The 25,405-nt window shown below is 41.2% G+C and overlaps 1 protein-coding gene across 2 annotated transcripts in view; it reads left to right on the top strand.

Moving 5' to 3' along the window:
* The window catches only part of RSRC1 (arginine and serine rich coiled-coil 1), a 362,956-nt gene that overhangs the window by 182,766 nt on the left and 154,785 nt on the right, over positions 1–25,405 (top strand). For both annotated transcript variants that reach the window (XM_074963701.1, XM_074963702.1), the window contains exon 7: positions 3,998–4,049. In XM_074963701.1, coding sequence (XP_074819802.1) covers positions 3,998–4,049 — 52 coding nt within the window. The remainder of the gene's footprint in view (positions 1–3,997; positions 4,050–25,405) is intronic.

Genomic DNA, 25,405 nt, shown 5'->3' with positions numbered 1-25,405 from the left:
CCTCCCAACCCCCCAACTTCTTTTTGGGTCAGGACCCCTACAATTACAACATTGTGAAATTTCAGATTTAAAGAGCTAAAATCGTGAAATTTACTATTTTTAAAATCCGATGACCATGAAATTGACCAAAATGGACCGTGAATTTTGTAGGGCCCTATGCATGGGTTTAGGTCAGTGTAAAGATGAATAGTTAGGCCTGTTCATTTCAGTTATATCAGTTGTGTTTTCTACCTCCCACATGATGCTGTTGCTGTTAAATCACCATACACATACAAACATGTATTAAATTAACATTAAGAAGCAATAATAAAATCAAATAAAACTTTAAATACATCATAAGCAGGAAGCCTGCCAAACAGTCAGTGGGGCCACTGGATGATCAAGGTGCTAAAGGATCTCTCAAGGAAGACAAGGCCATTGCAGAGAAGATAAGTGAATTCTTTGCATTCGTTCTCACTGCAGAGGATGAGAGAGGGATTCCCACACCTCAGCCATTCTTTCTAGGTGAAAAATCTGAGGAACTGCCCCAGACTGAGGTGTCAATAGAGGACCAGGACAAGGACCAGATGGTATTCACCCAAGAGTTCTGAAGGAATTCAAATATGAAATTGCCTACATAACTGTGGTATGTAACCTATTGCATAAATCAGTCTCTGTACCAGACTACTGGCAGATAGCTGATGTGACACTGATTTCTGAAAAAGGCTTCAGAGGCAATTCTGGCAATTACAGGTGTTAAGTCTAACTTCAGTACCAGGCAAATTGGTTGAAACTATAGTCAAGAATTATCAGCCACATAGATGAATACAGTATGTTGGGGAAGAGTAAACACAGTTTTTGTAAAGGGAGATCATGCCTCACCATTCTATTAGAATTCTTTGAGAGGGTCAACAAACATGAAATTCAGGAACCTGAATTGGTGGATTATTGATACAAAAGACAATAAATTGCTTCATTGACTAGTACTCAAAGGCCAATAGAAGATAAAAAATTCCATTAAAAATCTGGAGAAGAAAACCAAACCATTTTGAATAATGACCTTTTTCAGTGTTTGGTGATAATTTAAAAAAAAATTTTAAAGCAGGAAGGAAAAGTTAATTATTACATGTATAAACAACTTTCCATATGGTCTTCACAAAAATTCTTCATTTAGGATACTTGTTTTACTAATGATGGAAAACAGACTATGGCCATTTAGATATCTTTGGAGGAATTATATCTGGCATACTGGACTAACTGAAGGTAGTTTCTGTGAAAGTATCATAACCTAAGAAGTGGGACATTAAAGTATTCTATGCTGATAGATGAATTACACTCAGATAGGAATATTCTATGTTAGAACTATAACGAAATATTTTCAAATTAAAATCACTATTCTTTTTTAATCCTTAGTTGATGTATATATGCATGATTTGTAAGACTTAAATATTGTGATAAATATATTGAAAAATTATATTATCAAGTTATATAACATTTGTATTAAGGACACACTTGAAAGATGACACTCACAATCATGTTTAAATTGACAAGACTATTGATATGAAACATGGAGAATATATCTTGGCATAAGGGACAGAAAGCCCAAGTAGTTGTGAAAAGGGGAAACACTTGGTATACCTTTTCCAGCTTCCCCACTTTTTCTAAGCATCCGTGCCTTGACATCAGGGAGACGTGGAGCATTAAAACTATCCATGTTCATATGAACCATACTGATATTAGCTACATCACCAACTCTTGCTCAGAAAGTCTGAGGGTCTTGCGGACCAAACCCCATTAGTCTATGATGGTTCAGTTGATGAACTGTCAAGTGCCTTTACAACTTTTCCCTTTCCTGTTTATACATTTCTTGTCTTGTATTACTTTCTTCCTGCCCCTCGACTCTGCAAACAAAGCTAGTCTCAACTACCTGCTTTGCCCACAAGTGTCTTTGCACTTCCTTCCATGCTATTCTTTACACATGGACTCTTATTGTGAACTTATCTTTAAGCCTGCTACCCTCTTCTCCTTTGAATCCCTTTCCAAGACTCAACTCTGCCATAATACCTACCAAAAATCTGGCAGCAAAAGATGGTGAGGTTTTGGGGTAGTGAGAAATTGTGGGAGGGACAAGTTAGCCACCCATATGAATGAGTGTGGGAATCTGATACTGAGCCTTGAGAGCTATCGTTGCTCTTCATAGACACTGCAACAGTGCAGTGGACTTCACCACCACATGCCTTGCTCCTGCATTCTTGTGGTATGATGCTGCAATGATTGTGTTCAACTTTCAACTGACCCAAGGCATTCCACTTAGTTCTGTGGGGAAAGAGGCTGGTGCTAAAGTTGGCACTATCAATCAGTGAAAAGTTTCCTTCTTTCAGACTATGGTGCTATACAAACTGGTGCCAAAGTGAGCAGATTCCTTTATTTGAGGCATCAAGACCTGCTAGGCTCCTGAATGGAACTTTTCTGAGAACTTTTGTGAGAAGTGAAGTAATTCGGGGTGGCTGGCAGGTAACAGCGTCCTGTTGCATAGTGAACTCTCCTAACTCACAAAGAATATATTCAACCAGTTCTGTTGCATCAGCAGTGTATGGGGAGAGTGCCTGACATGGGTGGAAGTCATTTTTGGAGTCCTTGAGTCTTACTGCAGAGGCTGCAGTGGGAAGGTGTAGTGGTAGCCTCCTTTGTTGCTGGCTGTTTGGTGGAGGCAGTGGATGTTCTTGTATGTCTGGCCATTAAAGATTGGTGGGATGGTCATTCAGCACCTCTCCTTGCTGAAGATAATGGATGTGCCATCAGTATGTTGCTCAAACACTTTACTGGTTATAGAATTGGTACTGTTGCTATATAAGGCACAAACTGAGATTAAATCTTGTGAGGGACATAAAGAGTAACAAGAAAACATTTTACAAATACATTAGAAGTAAGAAGACGATGAAGAACAGGGTAGGCCCATTACTCAATGAGGAGGGAAAGACCATAACAAACACAGCAATGGCCGAAGTGTTAAATGCCTTTTTTTGTTTGTTTTCACCAGAAAGGTCACCAATCTTAGACTTGTTTTTGGCCAGTACTCAGACTGGCCAAAACAATAACATATTGTAGGGACACAGTCCTACGGAGATAGAGATGGGATGGATGACTTAATCCATTGGTGGTCCATGGAGCTACATCTGTCCCTGTGAATCGTGTGTCCTTTTTCAAGCCATGACACTTCTTACTATTGTAGTCTAGACTAGGAATCTCTCAATGCTTTTTGACATGCAACAGACAATGAGTACCTTCCGAAACTTGGGTAACTGCTTAATGATAAATGTGTTTTTTGTGTAAATTGAACTGTGATCAGAATTGCAGGTGACATCAAAATTAGAGGGGTAGCAAGTACATGGGACACAATAAAATTGTTAGATCCCCTGGAATGATTAGCAGAGTGGTTGACACTGGCAATGGAAGGACATTTGTCCCCCTTTGGTATGAAAGAACATCTATGGAGAGGAACTAAACAGAACAGACACAAAATGGGGTATGTAACCACAAGCTGTACCAGTCATATTAAAGTACATTTTTCATTGGTCCTAATGCTACTTTTTTATGAAACCAGGCACTAGAGTTGCCACACGGAATGGCTGAATTTGAATGGTTGAAAAGGAGTGATGCATGAGCACCTCAATATTTAGACTCATTAACTCAATCTTTTCTATGAATAACTTCTTTGGTTCTGTCCTACCACATGTTCATACTCTCACCCAGATCTTGGGAACTTAGCTCATAACTGAATTTAGCTTCAACATTACCTTTAAGATGATGGGACTTGTTGACGCAATGACAAAAATAAAGGGGATAGTCCACTGTTGGGAATGTAAGTACAGAAGTAAATTAAGTGGTATGTAATGATTTCTACCAGACTTAAATTTAGTGTGTGTTTTTATATGAAATAATACTTAACATGCAAACGTATACAAAAATTTGTTTTAATAATACTACAGTTTATTGTAAATCTTATCTTTCTTTTCAGTCTCTTGCTGAACAGGCCAAAGCTAGATTGCAGTTGGTTCTTGAGGCGGCTGGTAAGTGATGCTACATAAATATGTAATGGAAAGTAATAATTTTACTGCATTGTTTATAATATCACTAAAGTGAAACCTGTGTCCCAGTTGATTTTTTCTCCCACACTTTGGCAAATATTGAATCTTTTCCCCACCTTCTCCCATCAAACCAGTGTGGCTGTTCTCATTTGTATACCATCGTATAGTGTCTAAATTGTTCTGGGACATGGAAATCAATGTGTGTTAGTTATCTGCTGCAGAAGAACTAGCATGTGAATTTCAAATGCGTTTGCTGTCATTGTCCTGGTTTTTGTTCGTTTTATGGGTTGCAGAAAAAGTGTGTATGTGGTGGGGGATTCTGTAAAAACCTTCTCTAAAGAGGTGAAGATTCTAGGCCTGTGCTCTGTTAAAGGTTCTCTTACTTTCTGCAGCAGCACATTGTCCCAGACATGCAAGAAGATAAGACAAGACACAAGGAATGAGATTTAATTAGGCCACAGCTTTAGTAACTTAACTGATCTGTGAGCTATCCAGCAATAACTTGTACAGTGCAATCTGTTCAATGCGCTGGAGGACAGCTGTTATCCCTCCACACCTTGTCCTATTATGGTAACTCCTACAGCCGTTCTCATGTATCAGGGTTAAGGGGCAGAGGAAAAGGGGTTGTCTCCTCACTGTACCAGACATTAGGTACACCAACACGGTTCTTCAGTTGCTTTGGAGGATGCCCTCCCCCCAAGTCCACTTCCAGTTCTGGCTTATCAGGGAACTGGACCCCTGTTGAATGAGTATCTGTGCTGGACACCTGCCACCAGAGGCACCAGCGGTTAGCTTGGCTGATTTCGCCCCAGCCCTGCCAGATTCCCAGATTGTTAACCATTCCATTAGAAAGGTATATTATTTCTTCCTTGAATAACTCTAGTGTTGGTTATACAATTTTGCGATGGGCAATCATCAACCTTTCTGACTCCCATAATTTAGCTACTTGTCAATTTACCTCTCTCATGCCCTTGTTCACCTGTGAAATCCTTGCAGCTCCCCTGCCAAACCCTCTGCTGTGGCATCTCATGCCAATTATAGTTACCCTGACTCGACTCCTAAACTCTGTCCTGTCCCTTTACTGAATCACCACATTATTTCCCCCTAGCTGCACACTGATCCATTCATGTGGCCCCTCCCTGACCAATGAACATATAAGAGGGCATCCACTGACCTCAGAATGTGTTCCTCCAACCAACTCAGAGTTGCTGCTGGTCCAGCACATAATGACTCCCTGACCATAGAGAAGGGGCTTATATGTCCTCCTTCTGTTGCTCAGAAGACAATAGACTTCTATAGAACTCCTGACTCCCCAGCTACACACCTACCTATCCACCCCTGACCACAAGAAGCTGGCTCTTGCAAGGGGGGAAAGGACAGGAACCCCCTACTGCTTCTGAGACTGTGGGGATGCATTTCTCAATGCTATTTTAATACTTGAAAATGTTACTTTTGCCTACTGGTTTTGCCCTTTTGTGCTTGGCAAATAGGGCCTTATATTTCTTCTATTCAGAAGTCAACATAGCTATCTCTACTAAGAGCAATGCCTTAATGAATTAAAATTGTATTTAATATCTTGGATTAGGAGGGATGACAAAGGCAAGAGGTGTCAGCAGTTGATGGATTCGTTCTGAGTCTGTGGATGGGAATTCCTGAGGGTAGTAGTCAGAGCACTGGGGGTTGTATGATGGCTGTACGCTTGAAAGACTATACAGTCATTATGCAGATCAGTCCTTCCTAGTCAATAATAGCATAGGGAATTCCATAATAGAAAAGTGCACAAACAGTCCTGAGGCCGTTACTGTACAGTACCCCAGGGCTCTGACTCAGGCAATTCTGTTTCAGTATCCTCATGGACAATGTGGGACTTCGGACACGTATGAGACAATTAGAGAATATTAAATTGTTAATTAGTGAATATTTTAAATACTACATCTATGGGTAAGAGCCCATTTTACTTGGGTACAAATTCAGGTGGTGAACAGTATAGGGGGTCCAGTTATGGTGTTGCAGCCTGAAAATTAAAGAGTTCTCAGTGGAGCTTTGTAAGCAGCTCTTTAACATAATTATAAACAATGCAACTATTTCTAGATTTAATAAGATACCTTATTTCAATTAAATCAACAATTGGTATCAATGATTTTATAGTACAGATGCAAATAATATAGAAAATATGTAAACATTAGTAAATATGCACAAATTACTCTGCTTTGAAATATTTGTTTTGTATGCCATTTTGTTTTAAGCACAAGCATATATGTTTGTTAAAAGCATAAGATCAAATTTTCAAAGTGGCCACTGGATTTGGGTTCCCCATTTTTTTGGTGCCCAGCTCAATACCTGTGTTTTGGCTGTCAGACATGCTGATCACCTGCAGCTGTACTTCTGTAAAACAAGTACTAGGTGTCTGAAGTTGGGCATCCAGAGGCTACTTTGGAAATCTTTTGCCTAGGATTTTATTTTTTTGCAGAAGAGTGTTGGTGAATATTTTCATTGGCATTTGTTTAATAATTTCAGTGAATTGAATGTTGTTCATAGGTGTTTTCCTTGATTTCTTCAGCATTTATGTAGTGTACTCAAAAAGGGCTAGACCATTCATCTGTAATCATATTTACACTTTTACTGCAGTCCTATTTAGTCCCTAGACCTTACACTTTTTGTTTTTTTCCATATACAACTTTTTGTTGTTTTTAATGCACAAAAATAGGAGAACTTTCAGAATTTCTTACAAATGTTATCAGTAAGTATGGGTGCTGTGCAATCATTTCAGATCTTCCATTTTAATTTGTATTCTCCTGTTTCATAGATTTAATTGTAAAATATACTTTACAAGTAAGCCGTCTTTTTTCTTCTTCCTTTTGGGGACCTTTTTTTTTCTAAAGGGAAGTACTTCTTTTAATATTTCCAGCAAATATTCACATTTTTCAATAATGCAACTAGCACCTTATATTTCATAGTTTCAAATGTATGCATTGTTCTCCATATCTTTTAATATGTCTTTGAAGCATATAATTAAAAAATAGATGTGACAGCACAGACCTCAAAAAGTACAATTTGTTTATACTACTCACAGCTGTCACACCTCATTTTTTAATTTAACACCTTGAAAATGTATTAACAATACCATGAGTTGTATATCATCATGACCTGGGTCCTGTGAATTTCAAGAGACATTTAAAATGGTTCTGACACTTTATAATTTTAAAAATTCACAGCTGGACACTGAAGTTTAAATTGGAGGTGCAAATTGCTCATGGATGACTTGAGAGAGGTTTAATGTATTCGTTTATCTTAATTTGAAATGTAGGGAAAATCCCCTTTCCTGTCTGTATTTTAATGCTGAAAATGGAAAATAAAAAAAAACCCTATAAAACCCAACTCTGTTGTTTGTTCTTGGTCAATTAAGAATGAAGTTGACAACATTTTTGTGAGAAGGGTGTGGAGAAAGGCTAATGACTTTTTCATTCATTCTTTTTTTTTGTTTAAAGCAAAATGAGAACTTTTTACCATTATATCATTTATATGAAGTCCTTCTGTGCCAGAATTTTACCAAGCAATATTTTTCAATACAGCTATTATAGCCCTCATTGCTGTAATGTGATACTCTGTTTTGAGAGAGTTGCTTTCAATACTGAAAATACAACTAGATCAACTTTTGAGAATAATAACCTGGGGGCCAGGTACTAGTCCAGGGTTCAGCAGTACTTGTATATTGCAGTATTACTGTAGTTTGTGTTATAGTTTGTCACATCACTTTTTATAAATTATCTAGGTTTGTAATATTTGTAGTGCATTGAAAACTGTCCACACATTTTTTAAAAATAGACATTTTGTTGCCTTTTCAAGGATTTGACAATCCATGTGTTTGCCAAAGTTGTTCAACAACAGTTGTTTCAGTATAATGTCAATACTTATAGTAGGCTATATCTGAATATGGTGTAGCTTTAAAACTTAAGTTTGGTGACAATAAACAAAAATGATCTTGCCTTTTATACGCTACAGTAACTCCTCACTTAACATTGTAGTTATGTTCTTGAAAAATGTGACTTTAAGCAAAACGATGTTAAGCGAATCCAATTTCCCCATAAGAAATCATATAAATAGGAGGGTTAGGTTCCAGGGAAAATTTTTTTGCCAGACAAAAGACATTATGTACATATAGAGCATTCGTTTTAAACAATTTTAAACATCAGCAATGATGATTGTGAAGCATGGTTGAGGTGGTGGAGTCAGAGGGTGAAAGACGGTGGATCGTTTAGCTGCTCCTCTCGCTGTTCTTTCCAAAGTGCTGTGTGTGTGTGTGCGTGCGTGCGCGCGCTCGCCCCCACGCCACCCCCTCACCCCGAGCGGGCTGTGTCCTCACTCCTCCCTTCCCCGCCAGAGCCTCCTGAATGCCGTGAAACAGCTGATTGCTGCAGGTGGAAGGCACGGTGAAGGAGGGGGGAGTTGCTGATCCAGCTGCTGGCGGGCATGGAGGAGAGCTGATAGGGGGGCTGCCGGCCCACCCTGGTTCCAAGCCCCCACATCCAAACAACGTTATAAGCAAACATGGCGCACCTTTTAAATGAGTATGTTCTCTAATAGATCAGCAACGTAACAACGTTAACTGGGATGATGTTAAGTGAGGAGTTACTGTATATAGATATTCCAGATCCGTTTAGATTCTTCAGAAAAAATAGTTTCATTACTATATTTACCTTCTTTCTGCTAACCCATAGACTTACTGATTTAACCACCGTGAACATTCTGTATAATTTAATGTATACACTTATCAACATCAACAGTACAATAATACATTAAGCTACAAATTTAAGCTGAAAGATTGAATTAGAACATACTGTATATGTGCAGCTAAAGTTGAGCTAGTGTTGCCATTGCATTTAATTTCATTTTGAGAAAAAGAAATGGCTTCCAGTTAATAAAGTTGGCATTTAAACTGTCCCACTTGAGCTTTTGAGGTTAATCCTTCATCAGGGTTATTTTCACTAAAAATTAAATTATACTAGAACATGATGAGAACTTAGGTGTACATACATATAAAACACAAAGTTGCAGTGGTGATAGGTTAACCAGCAGGACTGACCCACCACCAGCTGACATCATGTTAAACACTGCATACCCTTGTCTATACTAACTGCAGTCTTGGTTAACATAACTCCTCATGGTCAAGTTCTGCTACAGCCCAATTTTCTAGTGAAGACAAGCCCTGTGAAGTGGCTGACTTGGAGGAGGAGTGAGTTTTCACTTTTATTGCTGCTACTTGGAGAGTTCTTTCTCCAAATCTAGATTAATAGTACAGCAACACATCTGCTTGCATTGGGATGGCTATATTGTTTTAATGGAAAAAGACATACATAATTTTTATGAAAGTTTAAAATTAGCAAAGTATTGTAGAATGCAAAGAAATTGCAGAGACTCTAAAGTTGTTGACTCAATGATTATTTATGCAACATACCATAAATATCACTTTTGAGGAGTTCCAGATTCATTTAGGCATTTCATCTGGGCTATTTCAGTAACAGCCCTTTTACCTGAAGGCAAGGCTGAGAAGATGAAAATCTTTACGATGAGATCTCATTAACAATTTAGAAATGGTGACTGCTGACCATGTTCAGGAGTAATTTTTAATTGTTTATACCTTTTTGTTTTAAAACTTACCTCTAAACCAAGGAAATGGTATGATATCAGTGAGGACTGTTCCATACCAAGTTTAAAATTTTAGTGCTTTTTTCTTTCCTGAAGCTTGATACAGAAAAGTGTGTGTGTGTGTATGTATGTTTGTGTGAATATACATTATATATATATGCACACATATATGTATTTGCAAAGGAAAAAGGGTCTTTTCACTTTTTCAAAGTTCAAAATTTTTAAAAAGATTTTGCTCAAAAAAAAAAAAAAAAAAAGTAGAGAGAGAAATTAGCTTTGGGCATAGGCCAAACACAGAAAATGTCAACCCAAAAGGTGAATATTATTTTGTAAAGTTGATTAGTGTGAAAATGGGGATTGTAATAGATACTGGTTTGCTGTCTTTTTTTACTATAATGGCTGATTATGCCTAACCTATAGTTCTCAGGCTGTATTTTATTCACGTCAACCTGAGTTCCAAGAAAAGATCGGAGTTAGGCTAGTAAAAAAGGATTTAATGCTAAATTCATGCCAATTGCTAGAAAGACACAACTGTGTTTTAATAACTACTGACAGTAATCCTTAGAGGCACTTTCACACTAGAGGGAACTTCAAAAAGAACATTCCATACAAAAAGTTTACATAGCCTCTAATGTACCATATTCCTTTTTCTGTTGTTTCAGGTAAAGTATTTGTGTTTAAGGGTTTTAAGACTTAAGACTTTTTCTCTTCACAATCTGGAGGATTTTGCTTGATCCTTCATTGAAGTCATAACATTTTATTTGGCATGGAAAATTGTAATGTACAAGTTTAGAAATTTGACATCCTGCGGAATTAAACAGGAGAAGGAAGCTGAAATGTTGAAATACAATAATATTTAGTATCTACAGCATACAAGGCTTGAAAGCTCTTTACAAATGTTAATCATTTCTAATCCCATACAAATGATATGATCAAAGTTTACCAACTTTGATGCCTAAGGTAAGCTGCATACAAAATTTTTTTAAGAACTGAGGAGTTTGCACAACTTCAGTGGGAATTGTGGGTGTTCAGCATTTCTGAAAAATCCATGTTTAGTGCCTAACTTTAGGCATCTAGTTTGAAATTTTTGATTTGTATTCTTTAAAGTAAAAATGTAGTAAAAGGGTGATGAAAAGAGATGGAGTTAATTTTCACTGATATTTGGAAGTTTTCTTCTGACTTTGAGTTATTGCCATGTGTGGGTTGTCTGACTAAATGTTTAATAATTACCTACATTAGCCATAACATTCATTTTTAAAACCTTTATAGTGAGATATCGCCTACAAGAAGTCTTTGTATTCTAAAATTGTGTTGGTTTCCCATACGGTTCACGCTAAATCAATCTTGTTTCTCTGTCAATATAGATTAATGAGTTCGTATCTGTGTTCTGAGTAAACCAGGCAGTAGCTGTAGTCACTTAAGTACTCTACATTAATGGTTTTAAGAAACTAATTTGGGTTTATAAAAACTGTTCCTCAGTAGAGATTATTGGTCACAGCTATACATTTATATTTGTGTGACTTTTATTTACTTATCTATCTTAATATTGAAATAGAAGAAAGCCTTTTTAGCATAGTCTAACAATATGACAGCAACTTACCATGTTTGAGCAGATGTTAAGCAGGCAGTAGTTGAATGTTAATTTTGAGAGGGTGGTATGTTTAAGCCTATCTGAAGTATGTTGCATGTGGGCTTTCCAGACTTAGTTACAATGCTGTGTCTCTTGGGAGAATTTTAAAGCTAAACCTCTTTCTTTTTGTCACTCTATATGGACTCTCTCAAGTCAGTATAAAGCAGATCATCCCTAGGCTAAAGCTCTTCAGCTTTTGTTATTGGGCTCTGTAGACCTGTAATTAGGCCTCCTGGCAGGCCTTGCAGGCCAGTTAATGGTCATATGGAGTTTCTATGAGGCAGACTGGCTTTGTATAAATCCTTCGTAGGAATACGTTTATGGGTCACTTCCTACCAGGACCATGCTTTGTCCATGTGCCCCACGGGCTGACAGGGAGCAGGTTCCCTTGACCATGGACAGCTCAGTTTGCTACTCACAATCTACTCAGCTAATCCCCAGTGTAAACAGAGGATTTAGCAGAGCTTCTGTCACTTACAGTTGCCAAACCACTTGGGTGTCTGTGATTTCTTTCCCAGACTTCATTACTGAAAGAGAAGAGTATAAGGTTTAGCCTTGTTTGTATCTTAAATATGCACTATTTCTTTTCAGTAGTTTTAAGAAAAACATTTCAAGGTATTAGAATATATAGTCTTACTAAAGAACACTGAAATAAGATTAAAACAAATTTCAATCTGATAGATTGTGCTATAAAAAATTTGTATAAGGCACCCATGTTTTTTCATAAAATGTAAAATATGGATGGATGCTTTTAATGTAAATATACTGATATGAAATAGCATATGGACATTTTGAACCATTAATCTTACTGTTCACACAAAAGTAGCTCTGAAAAATTCTGTAGTGATAAATAAAATTCTCTTTTTTTCCATATAAAGATGATTACAAAAGGTGATCTGGATTTTCAAAGTTCTAGAGTTGAATTGGGTGACTGATCTATTTTTGGAATCAGCATTTCAATCTATTACTAAAAGAGCATGCAAAAATACAGTATTTTTATAGTCAGAATTGTTGAGGGAGTTTAAAGGAGACTTCAGAATTGTACTGTAAATATGACATTAGCAATATATGCTAAAAACTGATAAATAGAATTCTTAAGGATTTTACATTGTTTGACAGCAATTCTGTATGTTTTAATATTTAACTCATTATCCTCTGCTTACACTGTCAGTTTCCCTCTTTTTGTTCTCCATGGCACACATCTTATTATATTTTTCTTTTTATTCTTTGAAAAGAATTCAATGGAAAACTATAAATATACTGGTGTAGCTAGTGTAAAAATGAAAATATTGGAGGATATTTGTTGCATGGGTTTTTTCAGTTGTTTTCATTATATATTTCTTCTTAGGGAAGACAAATCTTTATTTGTCCTGGCCTTATCTATTAAATAAATGGTCAAATATTCTGCACTCTGTGGTACCAAAATAGCCCATGACAGATGTGGCTGAAAGGACCACATACGTAGACTCTCTGATTTTAGTCTGGTGGAACTAATAGGATCACTCATTACTTCATAGATTCTTGCTTTTCTTTTCTTTAATGAAAGCAGTTTAGTTAAATAGGCTGGCCTTTATTTTGCTCTTTCTCTGGATATGGAAAGATACTACAGAGGACATGGGGTAGCAAATATGAAAACATTAAAACTGTCCTTTTAATTGTAATTATTGAGAAATTACTGATTTTTAAATACAATGATGAACTTTATATTTGTAATGGCTTTGTTGGTTGGAGTAGTGTTTTGTGTAGCTCTGCGTAGGGAAACATCATAAACCCTTCCAATTTTTTAGCCTTACGTTACATTTTAAAGTAGCAGTTTTAGAAGACTCAGTAAATTGTGTGTGTATATAGAGGGTGTAAAAGCATATAAAGAATGTTACATGTTTTATGGAATTTTAAAATAGTATTATAAATCATCCCATTGAGAGAAATTGCAAGAACCTGAAACACGTTATATGACTCAAATTTCTTTTATTTCTTGTGCTTTCAGTTAGGTATCTTTGACAAGAGTCTATTGAATTTTTTCTCAATAAAATATCAGTTCTGCCAAGAAACACATGGTGATGCATAGAACAAATAACCATATAAACCAAGAATGCTTTGATATAAGGCTTTAAGGATTTTTTGGATAGCAACTCTTGAGTCAAGATAATAAGAACATGACATAGGGACATATGCAGATAATGAAAGACATATGAACATGTAAGGACTGATCCACCTCTGTGGGCACAGGCAGGTACAATTTTAAGCTACTTGCACCAGCTGCACCCAAACTGCACCCAAGTAGCACAAGCTGCACCCAAGGTGTATTCAGCAGTACTGCTACTGCCTTCTTCCAGGAATTCCACCAAGAGATGGCAGCTTTAACTCTAGAGGGAACGCCACAGGACTCCAGCTGGTGAAGGCTGTCTAGGCGATGTGTTGAAACTGAGGAGGTGCTCTGGTTGCTGTTTCCAGCCCACCTCAGTCTGCCACTCCAACTTTATGAGATGCTCTGGCTGACTCCAGATGGCTTTTGTAGATAAAATCACCTTCATTCCTCTGTCCAGGTGGACTTTCCACCACTGGGTTCACAGCCTGTGTTTTGCTGCTGGAATAAATGCTCCACAGACTACAAAATTGCATGTTCAGAACTGTCCAAGAAGCAGTTCACATTCTGCTCTATTAATGAGGGCAAACTACTTTAAATTCTATATATTAACCTCAGAATAAAGATTTAAGGTCAGAGCTCATGAAACAATGGAAAGTTTCTCCTGGTGAGTTCGGGCTGCTTCCCTTCATTCAGAAAAGTGTCTTCTTTGAGTAGCTGCAGCTGTGTATTCCACTTAGGGGTGTGTGTGCCCAGCATACCAGACCCAGAGATTTTTACCTAGCAATACCTCTAGAGGGGTGGCACTCGCACTTCATGGTCCTAGCCCCTCCCTACCTATATGAGGTGGTGCCACCCTGGACACCTTCCCCCCACCCCCACTTCCTTCTTACCCTGCATGGCTGGAGTCAGAACTCGCTGTGGTTTTCAACTTCACAGTCCTCTTTTCAGTGACTTTTTTCTAGTTGCACTCCTAATATAGAGTTAGTTAGACTTAGTGTGCGTTAATTGTACTTTGTGTTCCTGGTAATGCCATCACTAGAGTTTAAACATTGTCCATCATGTGTAGGGGGCCTCTCCAATAACGATCCCCACATGCGGGGCTTGCTGTGTCTAGACAAAGTCCACATGAAGAAGTGGTGTTTGATTTACAGATCATTCACAGAATGGACTCAGGTGGCGAGGGATCTTCATCTGAAGCAGCACCTGCTTGAGCAGGTCGTGTGGCCTGCTTTGGTACTGAAGCCTTCATCAGATCGCAGGTCGCCCTCTGATTTGGACAGTGCTGCCACTTTGTGTCCTGGAGCTGACACTTCTCCAGAAAGATAGAGGAATTGTTTCCCATTGAGTGTGCTGAGGAAAAGATCTCATAAGACCAATGAGACAGGTCCCATGGGGACTTGTCTCCCTTCTCCAGAAGGAGCGTGGATCAGCACAGGGTGAAGATGAATGCATTGGATGGAATAGGTCCCATTAACTACTCCCTGGAACTGCACAGGAAGGTCAAAGACTCTGTGCAGTTGACTCCCATTCTGGTCCCAGGGCGTCCATTGACTCCAGTACTGATGAGGATGATGCCAGCACCAGCTGCTTCTGTGTCGGTGGCATATCAGGCCACAGAGGACCTCCTCTGACTTTTTGTCCTGACCTCTGTTGGTCCAGGACTTTGCCAGGGCTGCGTCCTTTATAGCTCCATTAGCTGGGCAAGCCACTGAACCTATGGGTCTGTCGGCACCATGCCCTGATGTTTCCCTTCCACACTCAGTGGAAAGGGGGCCAGTACTGAACTTGACACAAGGGGACCTCTTCAGCACCAGGAATGTCTTCGGTACCCCTGTGGCTGGTGCCAGCATGTTGCTGTGGCAGCAAACACCTTCCACTTGGGCGCTGTTAGTTACTTTGGTACTGATGCTGACTTTGGGGTCGACACTGTTCCTAGCACAAGCAACAATGGAGGCATGCTTGTTGCTGGTGTTATAGTTTTCATCCTCTGCACCAGTCCCCTTGTCAGTCTAAGCTATGGAGGAGTTGGACCAGCTGTTTACACCCTCAGGGCTCTCCCCATTGCTATTCCCTGAAGTCTGGAACTTCTCAGTGTTTGAGTTGGGATCTTACTCTTCCCTGCTCTCCATCACCTCAGCGAGGACCATTCATGGAGCACTATAGGTACCAGGATTGGCATTGGTCCCAGGGTTGGCATGGGGACCCCTGTCCTGGTGTCTACTGGCCAACAGTGCCCTATCCATATTAGTGGTCTCTGTAGAATCCATGAGCTGCTCTTCAGTCACGGAGATCCCACTCCTTATCTTGCTTAAAGCCAAAATCACTGGCTACGTCTGTGGCAGTGACTATCGATCCACCACAGGTTGAGGTACTCGTGAACCTTCCCCTTGAGGAACCTCCAGAGTCATCCCACCTGAGCCCATTAGCCCTGGAGCAGGATCTGGCTCTGGCACAGTTAAGTACCCCATCCTTGACCCCGGGCAATTCCAAGGTGCCAAGCTCTTTCTGCCCTTCAGTACTGATGATTTCAAGGCATACTAAGACCTGTTGAAGAGCATGGCTGCTTCTATGAGTGTTCAAGCGGAGTTCCTGCAAGAGAACACATACACAAGTTAGTAATATCCTGCAGCTGTTTGCCCTTAGAAGAGTCACCCTATTAATGATACGCTCCTTGAGCCTGTTTAAGTCCTCTTGAGCATGCCAGCTTTGGTACCACTTGCAGCTGAGCACATGGAAAAGCACTCCTTCATTCCCATGCAGAGATGTGAGGGTTTTAATTCCCATCCAGCCCCAAATTCCTCAGTAGTAACCGTGGTGAACAATAGAACTCAATAGAGTAGATTTAAATCCACCGCCAAGAAGAAGGACTCTACACCTCTTCTTCCTTGCAGGTACGAATTGCTAATCAGACAAAACTGTTGTCCAGGTACCACTTTATCAGTTGGATGGCTATGTCTTAATTCATAGATGAGCTGCCCAAGTCCTCAAGGGAGGAATTTCGGGCATTTGTCACTGAAGGCTACTTCTTTGCAGTCTTTGCTGGATGTCTCGGATACTTCAGCAAGAGTGATGGCCTCTGTGATGACCATGAGGAGGTCTTCCTGGCTGTAGAATTCAGGCATTGCTCTCAGTGTCCTCCCTTGGACATTGAGGATTTGCCCTTCAATGATTAGGCACTGTTCTCAGATAAAACAGACAAGACTCTGCACTCCTCCTTCAAGGACTCCAGGGCTACCTTTGGGGTGTATGCACTGGCAGTGCAAAGGCGCCACTACGGTGTTCAACACCAGCAACAACCTCAGTATCATTCACCACGCATGTTAGGGCAGCCTTTCTGTCCCCCAAGACAATGGTGCCCCCCCAGAAAGGAGCATAGATCCCACAGGGGAAAGCAGTCATGTTTGAGGTTCGAACAGTCCACATGCCCTCCCTTGGCACCTCCCCAACACCCATTTTGACTCCTTGGTCCAGAGCAGTGTTCCAGTTGTCACTCCCTTCCTTCCCTCCCCCACCCCCATTTGGGGACAGGCTGGCTTGATCACCACTGACAGCTGGGTCCTAAGCACCATCAAATCGGGCTATGCCATCCAGTTCCCCTCCATCCCTCCTTCTCACTCTCCTTCCCTGTGCCTCTTTAGGGATGCCCTCACAAGGTATTGCTCCTTGAGCAGATTCACCCTCTGCTCACGTTGGAAGCTTGTGGTGGAGGAGGTTCCACCAGATCACCTTGGTCAAGGTTTCTATTCCTGGTACTTTTTGGTGACCAAATCCAAGGAAGGAAGGACTAAGACCCATTCTTGACCTTTGCAGCCTCAACAAATATATCAGGTATGTGAGGTTCCAAATGGTCACTCGATCAACTGTCCTCCCTGTATTGTCTTAGAATGACTGGTTTGCTGCCTTGGACCTTCAGGATGCCTACTTTCATGTGGTGATTTTGCTGAGCTGCAGAAAAATCCTTCGATTTGTTGTAGCGGAATGCCATTTCCAGTATATGGCACTTCCCTTCCTCCTCTATCCTGCCTCACAGATTTTTACCAAATGCATGGCCATCATCATGGCATAGCCCAGAAAGAAAGAAAGGGATCCATATCTTTGTGTATTCAGAAAACTGATTACAGAGCTCCTGATCCAGAGAGGACGTCCTTTCTCACATCAGTGCCACACTGCGCTTGCTTGAGCATCTGGATCTCATCCTAAACACTAGGAAGTCAACTTTGTTTCTCCCTCAGAAAATAGAGTTCATTGTGGCCCTAATAGATTTTACAAGTGTGAGAGCATTTCTGTCAGATGTTTTTAGGTGACTCGCTACTTCTGCAGTCTCAGCCTTCTGCAACAGTTTGGATGTGCCTGAGGCTTTTGGGCCACATGTCCACTTGCACTCAGGTGGTTCAGTTCACAAGGCTGCATCTTCACCCCCTCGGACAGTAAACTGACCTGAGGAACTGGCTCAGGTCAGTTTACTGTCCGACTCTTCACTCCTTGGACATATGGGTCCCTCTTCCTCCACTGGTCCTGGACTCCTTAGAGTGGTGGAGACTTCTTGACAATGTTCAGGGCGTTCCTTTCATCTGGCCCTTACCAGTCATGACTGTTGTCACCAATGCCTCTCTGATGGGCTGGGGAGCACATCTGGGGTTGAGTCCAAGATGTGTCATTGGAGCAGGTGTCCTCTCTGCATATCAATGTGCTGGAGCTTTGGGCCATTTACAAGTGTCACACTTTTTGGGTCCATATCGGGCTCAGTGGTTCACATATTTACTGACAATACCATAGCGATATATTATGTGAACAAGGAAGGAGGAGCACACTCCAGGATGCTCTGCCAAGAGGTAATCCTGTTATGGTAGTTTTGCATTGTGGCGAGTATCACTCCAATAGCCAACTACTTGCCTGGGGTTCAGAATCACCTTGTGGACCATCTCAGCAATATTTTTTTTTTTTTTTGCTGAGTCATGAGTGGTCTCTGAAGACAAGCATCCTTGGGACTATCTTCATAACCTGGGGCAGTCTGACAATCAACCTGTTTGCTACAAGGGGCAACAGGACAGGAAATGTTGCCTATTCTGCTCTCAAGGGGGCTTCACTCCAGGTTTCCTGTCAGACACATTCCATCTCAGCTGTTAAGCGCCTCTCTTCTATGCCTTTCCCCTCATCCCAGTCATCTGACAGGTCATCTTCAAGCTGAAGGTGTATCGCATCAAGCTCATTCTCATTGCCCTGGCATGGCCAGGGCCATGCTGGCTCTTCAATGTTCTTGTGCTGCAATTCAGCCTCCCATACTGCTTCCTCTCTATGCTGACCTACTCATATCATAGCCACACCTTGCACCTTATGCTTAGCTTCCTGCATTTCAAGGTATGGCTGCTGCATGGCTGAATGGGGAGGAAGACCAGTGTTCAATGGTTGTTCAGCAGATTCAACTCAACAATAGAAAGTCCTCTATCAGGATGGCCTCTTGCGCAAAATGGAAACTGTTTTCCATGTGATCTTTGACCCAGGGAATTCAACCAATGCTGGCTTCCGTCCAAGACATCTTAGAGCAGGGATGGGCAAACTTTTTGGCCTGAGGGCCACATCTGGGTGGGGAAATTGTATGCAGGGCTGGGGCAGGAGGTAGGGGTGCGGGAGGGAGTGCGGGGTGTGGGAGGGGGTGCGGTGTGCAGGAAGGGGCTCAGGGCAAGGGATTGGGGCGGAGGAGGGGTGCGGGAGCATGAGGGGGCTCAGGGAAGGGGGTTGGGGTGCAGGAGGGGTGTGGAGTGCAGGAGGGGGCTCAGGGTAGGGAGTTGGGGTGGAGGAGGGGTGCGGCAGGGGTTGGGGTGCAGGAGGGGGGTGTGGGATGCGACGGGGGCTCAGGGCAGGGAGGAGGGGTGCGGGGTGTATGGGGGGCTCAGGGAAGGAAGTTGGGGTGCAGGAGGGGCTCAGGGTAGGAGTGCAGGAGGGGTGTGGACTTCGGGAGGGGACTCAGGGCAGGGGGTTGGGGTGCAGAGGGTGTGACGGGGCTCAGGGCAGGGGGTTGGGGTGCATCAGGAGGTTCGGTGCAGGAGAGGTGCGGAGTGCAGGAGCAGTTCGGGCTCCGGCCTGGTGCTGCTTACCTAAAGCAGCACCAGGGTGGCAATGACGCACACTGGGGCCAGGGCAGGATCCCTGCATGCCTGCCCTGGCCCCATGCTGCGCCGCTCCGGGAAGCGGCTGGCACCATGTCCCTGCGCGGCCCCTGAGGAGGGAGGGGCACAGGGCTCCGCGTGCTGCCCTTGCTACGCCTCCAGGTACCTCTCCCTAAGCTCCCATTGGCCACGGTTCCCCGTTCCTGGCCAGTGGGAGCTGCGGGGAGCGGTGCCTGGAGGCTAGGGCAATGTACGGAGCCCTCTTCCCCACCCCCGCCCCCGGGCTCCAGGGACATGGTGCCAGATGCTTCTGAGAGCGGCGCGGGGCCCGCAGCGCCATGGGGGGCAGTCCCAGGGGCTGAATCCAAAGCCCTGAGGGGCTGGATCCAGTCTGCAGGTCGTAGTTTGCCCACCCCTGTCTTAGAGTACTTGCAGCGCCTTTAGTCATCGGGACTTGCACTTAGTTCATTGAAAGTACATCTGGCAGCGATATCGGCATTTCATCCCCCTTATACAGGGAAGATCAGTCTTCTCCAATCCCATTGTAGCAAGATTCTTAGAAGGGCTGCATCCTCAGATTTGAGAGCCGGTTCCTCTGTGGGGCCTTATTATGGTTGGATAGGTGCTGATGAAACCTCCGTTCAAGCCCCTTGCATCTTATCCCTTCCTGCTCTTATATCAGAAAACTGCATTCTTGGTAATGATAACGTACGCCAGGGGAGAGAGAGAATTGCAGGCTATGATGGCAGACCAAAATTCTCCAGACAGGGTAACTTTGCTGCCACATCCAAAATTTTTGTCTAAAGTGGTTTCTGAGTTTCATTTGAACCAGGTGATATACTTACCTGTATTCTTTCCTAAGCCGCGTTCATCTTCAGGGGAGCAGAGTTTCCATACTTTAGACATCAGGCGAAGTCTAATCTTCTATCTGGACAAGACTAAACTGTTTTTTGCTTCGCCTTGTCTGTTTGTGTTATATGTAGATCATATGAAGGGTCAAATAGTCTCTTCACGGACGATTCTAGATGGATAACATCCTTTATCAACAAAAAGAAAAGGAGGACTTGTGGCACCTTAGAGACTAACAAATTTATTTGAGCATAAGCTTTCGTGAGCTACAGCTGAATGCATCCGATGAAATGAGTTGTAGCTCATGAAAGCTTATGCTCAAATAAATTGGTTAGTCTCTAAGGTGCCACAAGTCCTCCTTTTCTTTTTGCGGATACAGACTAACACGGCTGCTACTCTGAAACCATCCTTTATCAAGACTGCATACAAAATAGCTTTGGCTATGTCCCGTCAGCGGGAGTGAGCTCATTCAACAAATGCACATGCAATGTCAGTAGCATTCCTTAGTGACGATTCCATATTGGACGTTTGCAGGACTGCTACATAGTCATCCATATGTACATTTACCAGTCATCATGCCATTATTGCATCTTCCAGGTAGGATGCAAGCTTCAGAATCTGTGATAGATAGTTTCAGAGTAGCAGCTGTGTTAGTCTGTATCCGCAAAAAGAAAAGGAGGATTTGTGGCACCTTAGAGACTAACAAATTTATTTGAGCATAAACTTTCGTGAGCTACAGCTCACTTCATCAGATGCAACAATCTTTATTCCTATTCTCCTACCCATGCTGTCAACTCCTGAAGCCGACAATACCAGTCAAGGGCTTCTCCCTATGACAGGGATTGGAAGCTCCTTGATCTGTTCAGTAGAAAAGCATACTCCTCAGCTACTCTACAATTTCATGTCATCAACTACCAGACCCTCATAGTGAAGTATGATTACATAAATTACTCAAAGCTGAATGACTTTATTGAAAAGATGCCAGAAGCACAGTGTGGCTCATTCAAGGCCATTATCCAGGAGGGCAAATCAGTGGCAAATAACTGAAATCTGCCTTTGATGTGGCTGACACAGCAGCTAGGTCCATCTCCATGGATGTAGTGATGTGACAAGCTCCATTTATCAGGTTTCCTGAAAGAGGTACAATCCATGGTTGAGGACCTTCCCTTTGAGGCCATGAAGCTCTTCTCCAAGAAGACTGATACCTCCTTTAACACTCTGAAGGACTCCAGGGCTACCCTCTGGTCACTGGGGATCTATACACCAGTACAATTTAGTCCCCAATCCTAGCATAGACTACAGGTGTCTCAGTACCAAACTCAGCACCACTAGGAGTCGCAAAGAAAGAAATTCCCTAAATGCAAACCACCTGGCCCACAATCTTTGTCCCAGCCTTCTACGTCTAAACACCACTTTTGATAGGCAGGTTGAAGCACCGTTAGACCACTCCCCCTGACTGATACAGCCGACCATCATTCCACACCCATTTGGCCACAGATTGGCAGCATTTCGCAGTGCCTGGGAACACATAACATGGGACCAATGGGTCCCAGAGATCGTTTGAACTGGGTACTCCATCCATTTTACCTCCCTACCCCCTCCACAACACATTTCCCCATCCCTCTTCAGGGACCCTTCTGATGGTAGTTTACTACGACAGGAGATGGATTGCCATCTCCAGTTAGGAGCCATAGAATAAGTAATTAAACATCTACAAGGCAAGGGATTCTACTCTCGTTATTTCCAAATACCCAAAAGGAAGGGAGATTGGAGACGTATACTAGACCTCAGAGCTCTCAAGAAGTTTGTCAAGGCTCAAAATTTCAAGATGGTCACCTTATCAATGATCATTCCAACATTGGAACACGGAGACTGGTTTTCAGCCCTCGACCTCCAGGACACCTACTTTTCATATCTCGATCATACTGTCTCACAGACAATTCCTCAGGTTCATTCTGGGGCACGACCACTACCAATACAGAGTGCTCATACTCTACTGGATCTAAATTTCTGAAAATATTAATTCATATGTTTCCTCCAGTTAGAGGAATCCTCTCTTCATGGGACTTGTAGTTATTACCTCTGTGATGGAACCTCCCTTCAAACCAATATCATCATGTACTTTGTATTACTTATTGATTAATGCGTATTTTTAGAGGCAGTTACCCCTGCTAGGAGGCTGAGAGAGATTAAAATTAACTATTGGCCCTCCATACCATATTTTACATAAGGATAGCATGACTCTTAAGGCCTCACTCAAAGTTTATACCTAAAGTAATCTCAGACTTTCATCTGAACCAATCTATATATACTAGTGTTTTATTTCTAAGCCTCATTCGTCTTCTGGGGAAGCAAAACTCCATACATTAGTTGTTCTGAGAGCTCTCTCATTGCGTTCAAAGAATGAAACCATTTCACAAATTACCCAGACTATCTGTAGCCTGTTAAGATATGTCTAGAGGGCAAGGCATTACCACACAGGGACTTTCAAAGTAGATCCCTGATTCTATCAGGGTCTCATATGATTTGAACAAATTGGCTCCCTTCTCTCGTATTAAATCACATTCTACCAGAGCTCAACTTCCAAAGCATTCTTGAATCGAGTCCCTATAGTTGAGATTTGTAGGGCAGCTTCTTGGAGCTCAGTAAATATTTTTATTAATTATTAATCTCTAGTGACAGCTTCTACAACTTCTAGATCTGATGCCCAGTTTGCTGGGGCAGTTCTATATTCATTATTTAAGTAGACTCTGAGATCCTACCTCTTTAGGAAGTTAACTGCTAGCCTGTCACCAAGAATTGGATCCACATGTAGCGATAATCAAAGAAGAAAGCAGGATTACTTATGTTACAGTAGCTGTGGTTCTTGAAGATGTTCTGTCCAAGTGAATCCTATGACCTGTCCCCTTTTCTTGCTACTACTGAGTCCTTTTATTCTGGATTCTATGTGGCAAAGTAACTGAATGGCACTTGGGCTTGCTCTTTATGCTGGGGGAAGGAGAGGGTTGCAAGGGTGCGCAGGGTGCATGCACAGTCACCATGGACACAGCTGGTTAAGATAATCTAATTTTATGCACATGGAATGCATGCACACCAAGAACTGAATCCACTTGCACAGAAAACCTTGAAGTACCATAATTAGTGAAAGGTAATTAACCGCTCTTTGATACAGATTTGGTTAAAAATACAAATACAATTCAAACATAATTTTTGGAATGTTTTGAAAATTTTATTTTCTGCATACATATTGAGTAGGTACTTCAAGAAGTTAGTTGGGCTAAAAAAAATCTCACAACACTTCATCTTAATCAAAAACAATATTTCATTTCTACAAGAATGTATTTTGAAAAGCAAATTTTACTGTAATACGTTAAATATAGAAATGCAATCAGCAAATCAACTGTCGATCTGTGATGTCTCAAGTTACATAATGTAAACACCCCCTCCGATCAGGAACCCAATATTCCTACAAACATAGAGTTGTACATTTAAATGCTCAAAAGTCAAGAAATTTAAAGTTATAGGCCCAAACTCTGCAAAACAGCCAAGCATGTGCTTAATTTCTTCCTTCCATATTCATATGCTTTAAGTGCTTTGCTTGATCAGGGTCTGTAGTTCCCAACTCAATCCTACCCCCATGCATGTAACTAGTATTTTTGGATTATTGCATATGCTTCTATATTTCTGTGCTAATATATAAATGTAATCTGTCTACATTATGACAGTTGTGGGACCTATAACTTTGATTTTCTTTACTTTTGTCAGGTTTCAGAGTAGCAGCCGTGTTAGTCTGTATTCACAAAAAGAAAAGGAGTGCTTGTGGCACCTTAGAGACTAACACATTTATTTGAGCATAAGCTTTCGTGAGCTACAGCTCACTTCATCGATGCATTCCGATGAAGTGAGCTGTAGCTCACAAAAGCTTATGCTCAAATAAATGTGTTAGTCTCTAAGGTGCCACAAGTACTCCTTTTCTCTTTACTTTTGTGTGAATTTAGAATTTACCCATAACATTACATTAAATGTAATTCTTTTTGTTATACTACTTTGGCACCAAATGGGTAGGAAGGCTAAGTGATGATTGAATATTGGAATAAAAGCACCACACTTGTTTGTTTCAAAATTAGGTCCAAATGTGTGGGGAGCCAGACTTGCATATTCTGGTGCATCTGGATATTGTTTCTGAACTATGAGCCTATATTTAGTTTAACAATCTCCTTGAAATGTACTAAATAAAAAGAAAGTCAAATAATCATACATTAGAATAAATACATGAGGTGGTTATTTCAATGTATGATGTGAGAATCAAATGGTTTTTACGGCATGATCCTGCAAACACACAGATGAGTGGCTGTACTCATGTGAGTAATCCCATTAAAGCCAGTGCATTCACTCCTATGAATAAAGTTACTGAAGTATATAGAAGTTTATGGGACCAGATCTTAAATACAAATACACATCTGTTAATTCCTTTTATTTGGTGATAAAGCTAAGGATATCTGCCTAACTTGATTGGTTGCCAAAATATAGTGGAAAAGCATGTTCTACACATGATTTTTTGTATTTGTAACTTCATTATTTCTAAATCAAATTTCTCTAAGCCTGTTAAAGACACTCATCCTCACTGGCGGATTTTGATGTGAAGATGTTTCTGAGTCGTTGGCGAACAAGGCAAACATCTAAATAGTTTTAAAATTAACAAAAAATTATTTTCATGCTCATAACTTTAAAATGTGGAATTTTCAACAAACTAACAAATATGGATTGGAACTTGAGCCTGAAGGGCAAGCACTTGAGAAAGGTACAAGACCCTGAAGGACAGGTACATGAAATGAAAGTGGTTTTTCCAGACATAATTAAAATGATGGTGTAAGAAATTTAAATAATCTTTTAAAAACAAGTTTTTCCAAAAATAGCATGAGTAACTCTTCTATTTTCCATTAAGTAGTTTAGTCAAGCTATTTATAGTACATGGGAATGTCATTGGTTTGAAATAAAGCTGCTAAATAGAATATAG

The sequence above is a fragment of the Natator depressus genome, chromosome 9 (genome assembly GCF_965152275.1).
Source record: "Natator depressus isolate rNatDep1 chromosome 9, rNatDep2.hap1, whole genome shotgun sequence".
Lineage (NCBI taxonomy): Eukaryota > Metazoa > Chordata > Testudines > Cheloniidae > Natator > Natator depressus.
The sequence above is the reverse complement of the archived record's forward strand: the minus strand, read 5'-3'. Positions and strand labels throughout refer to the sequence as shown.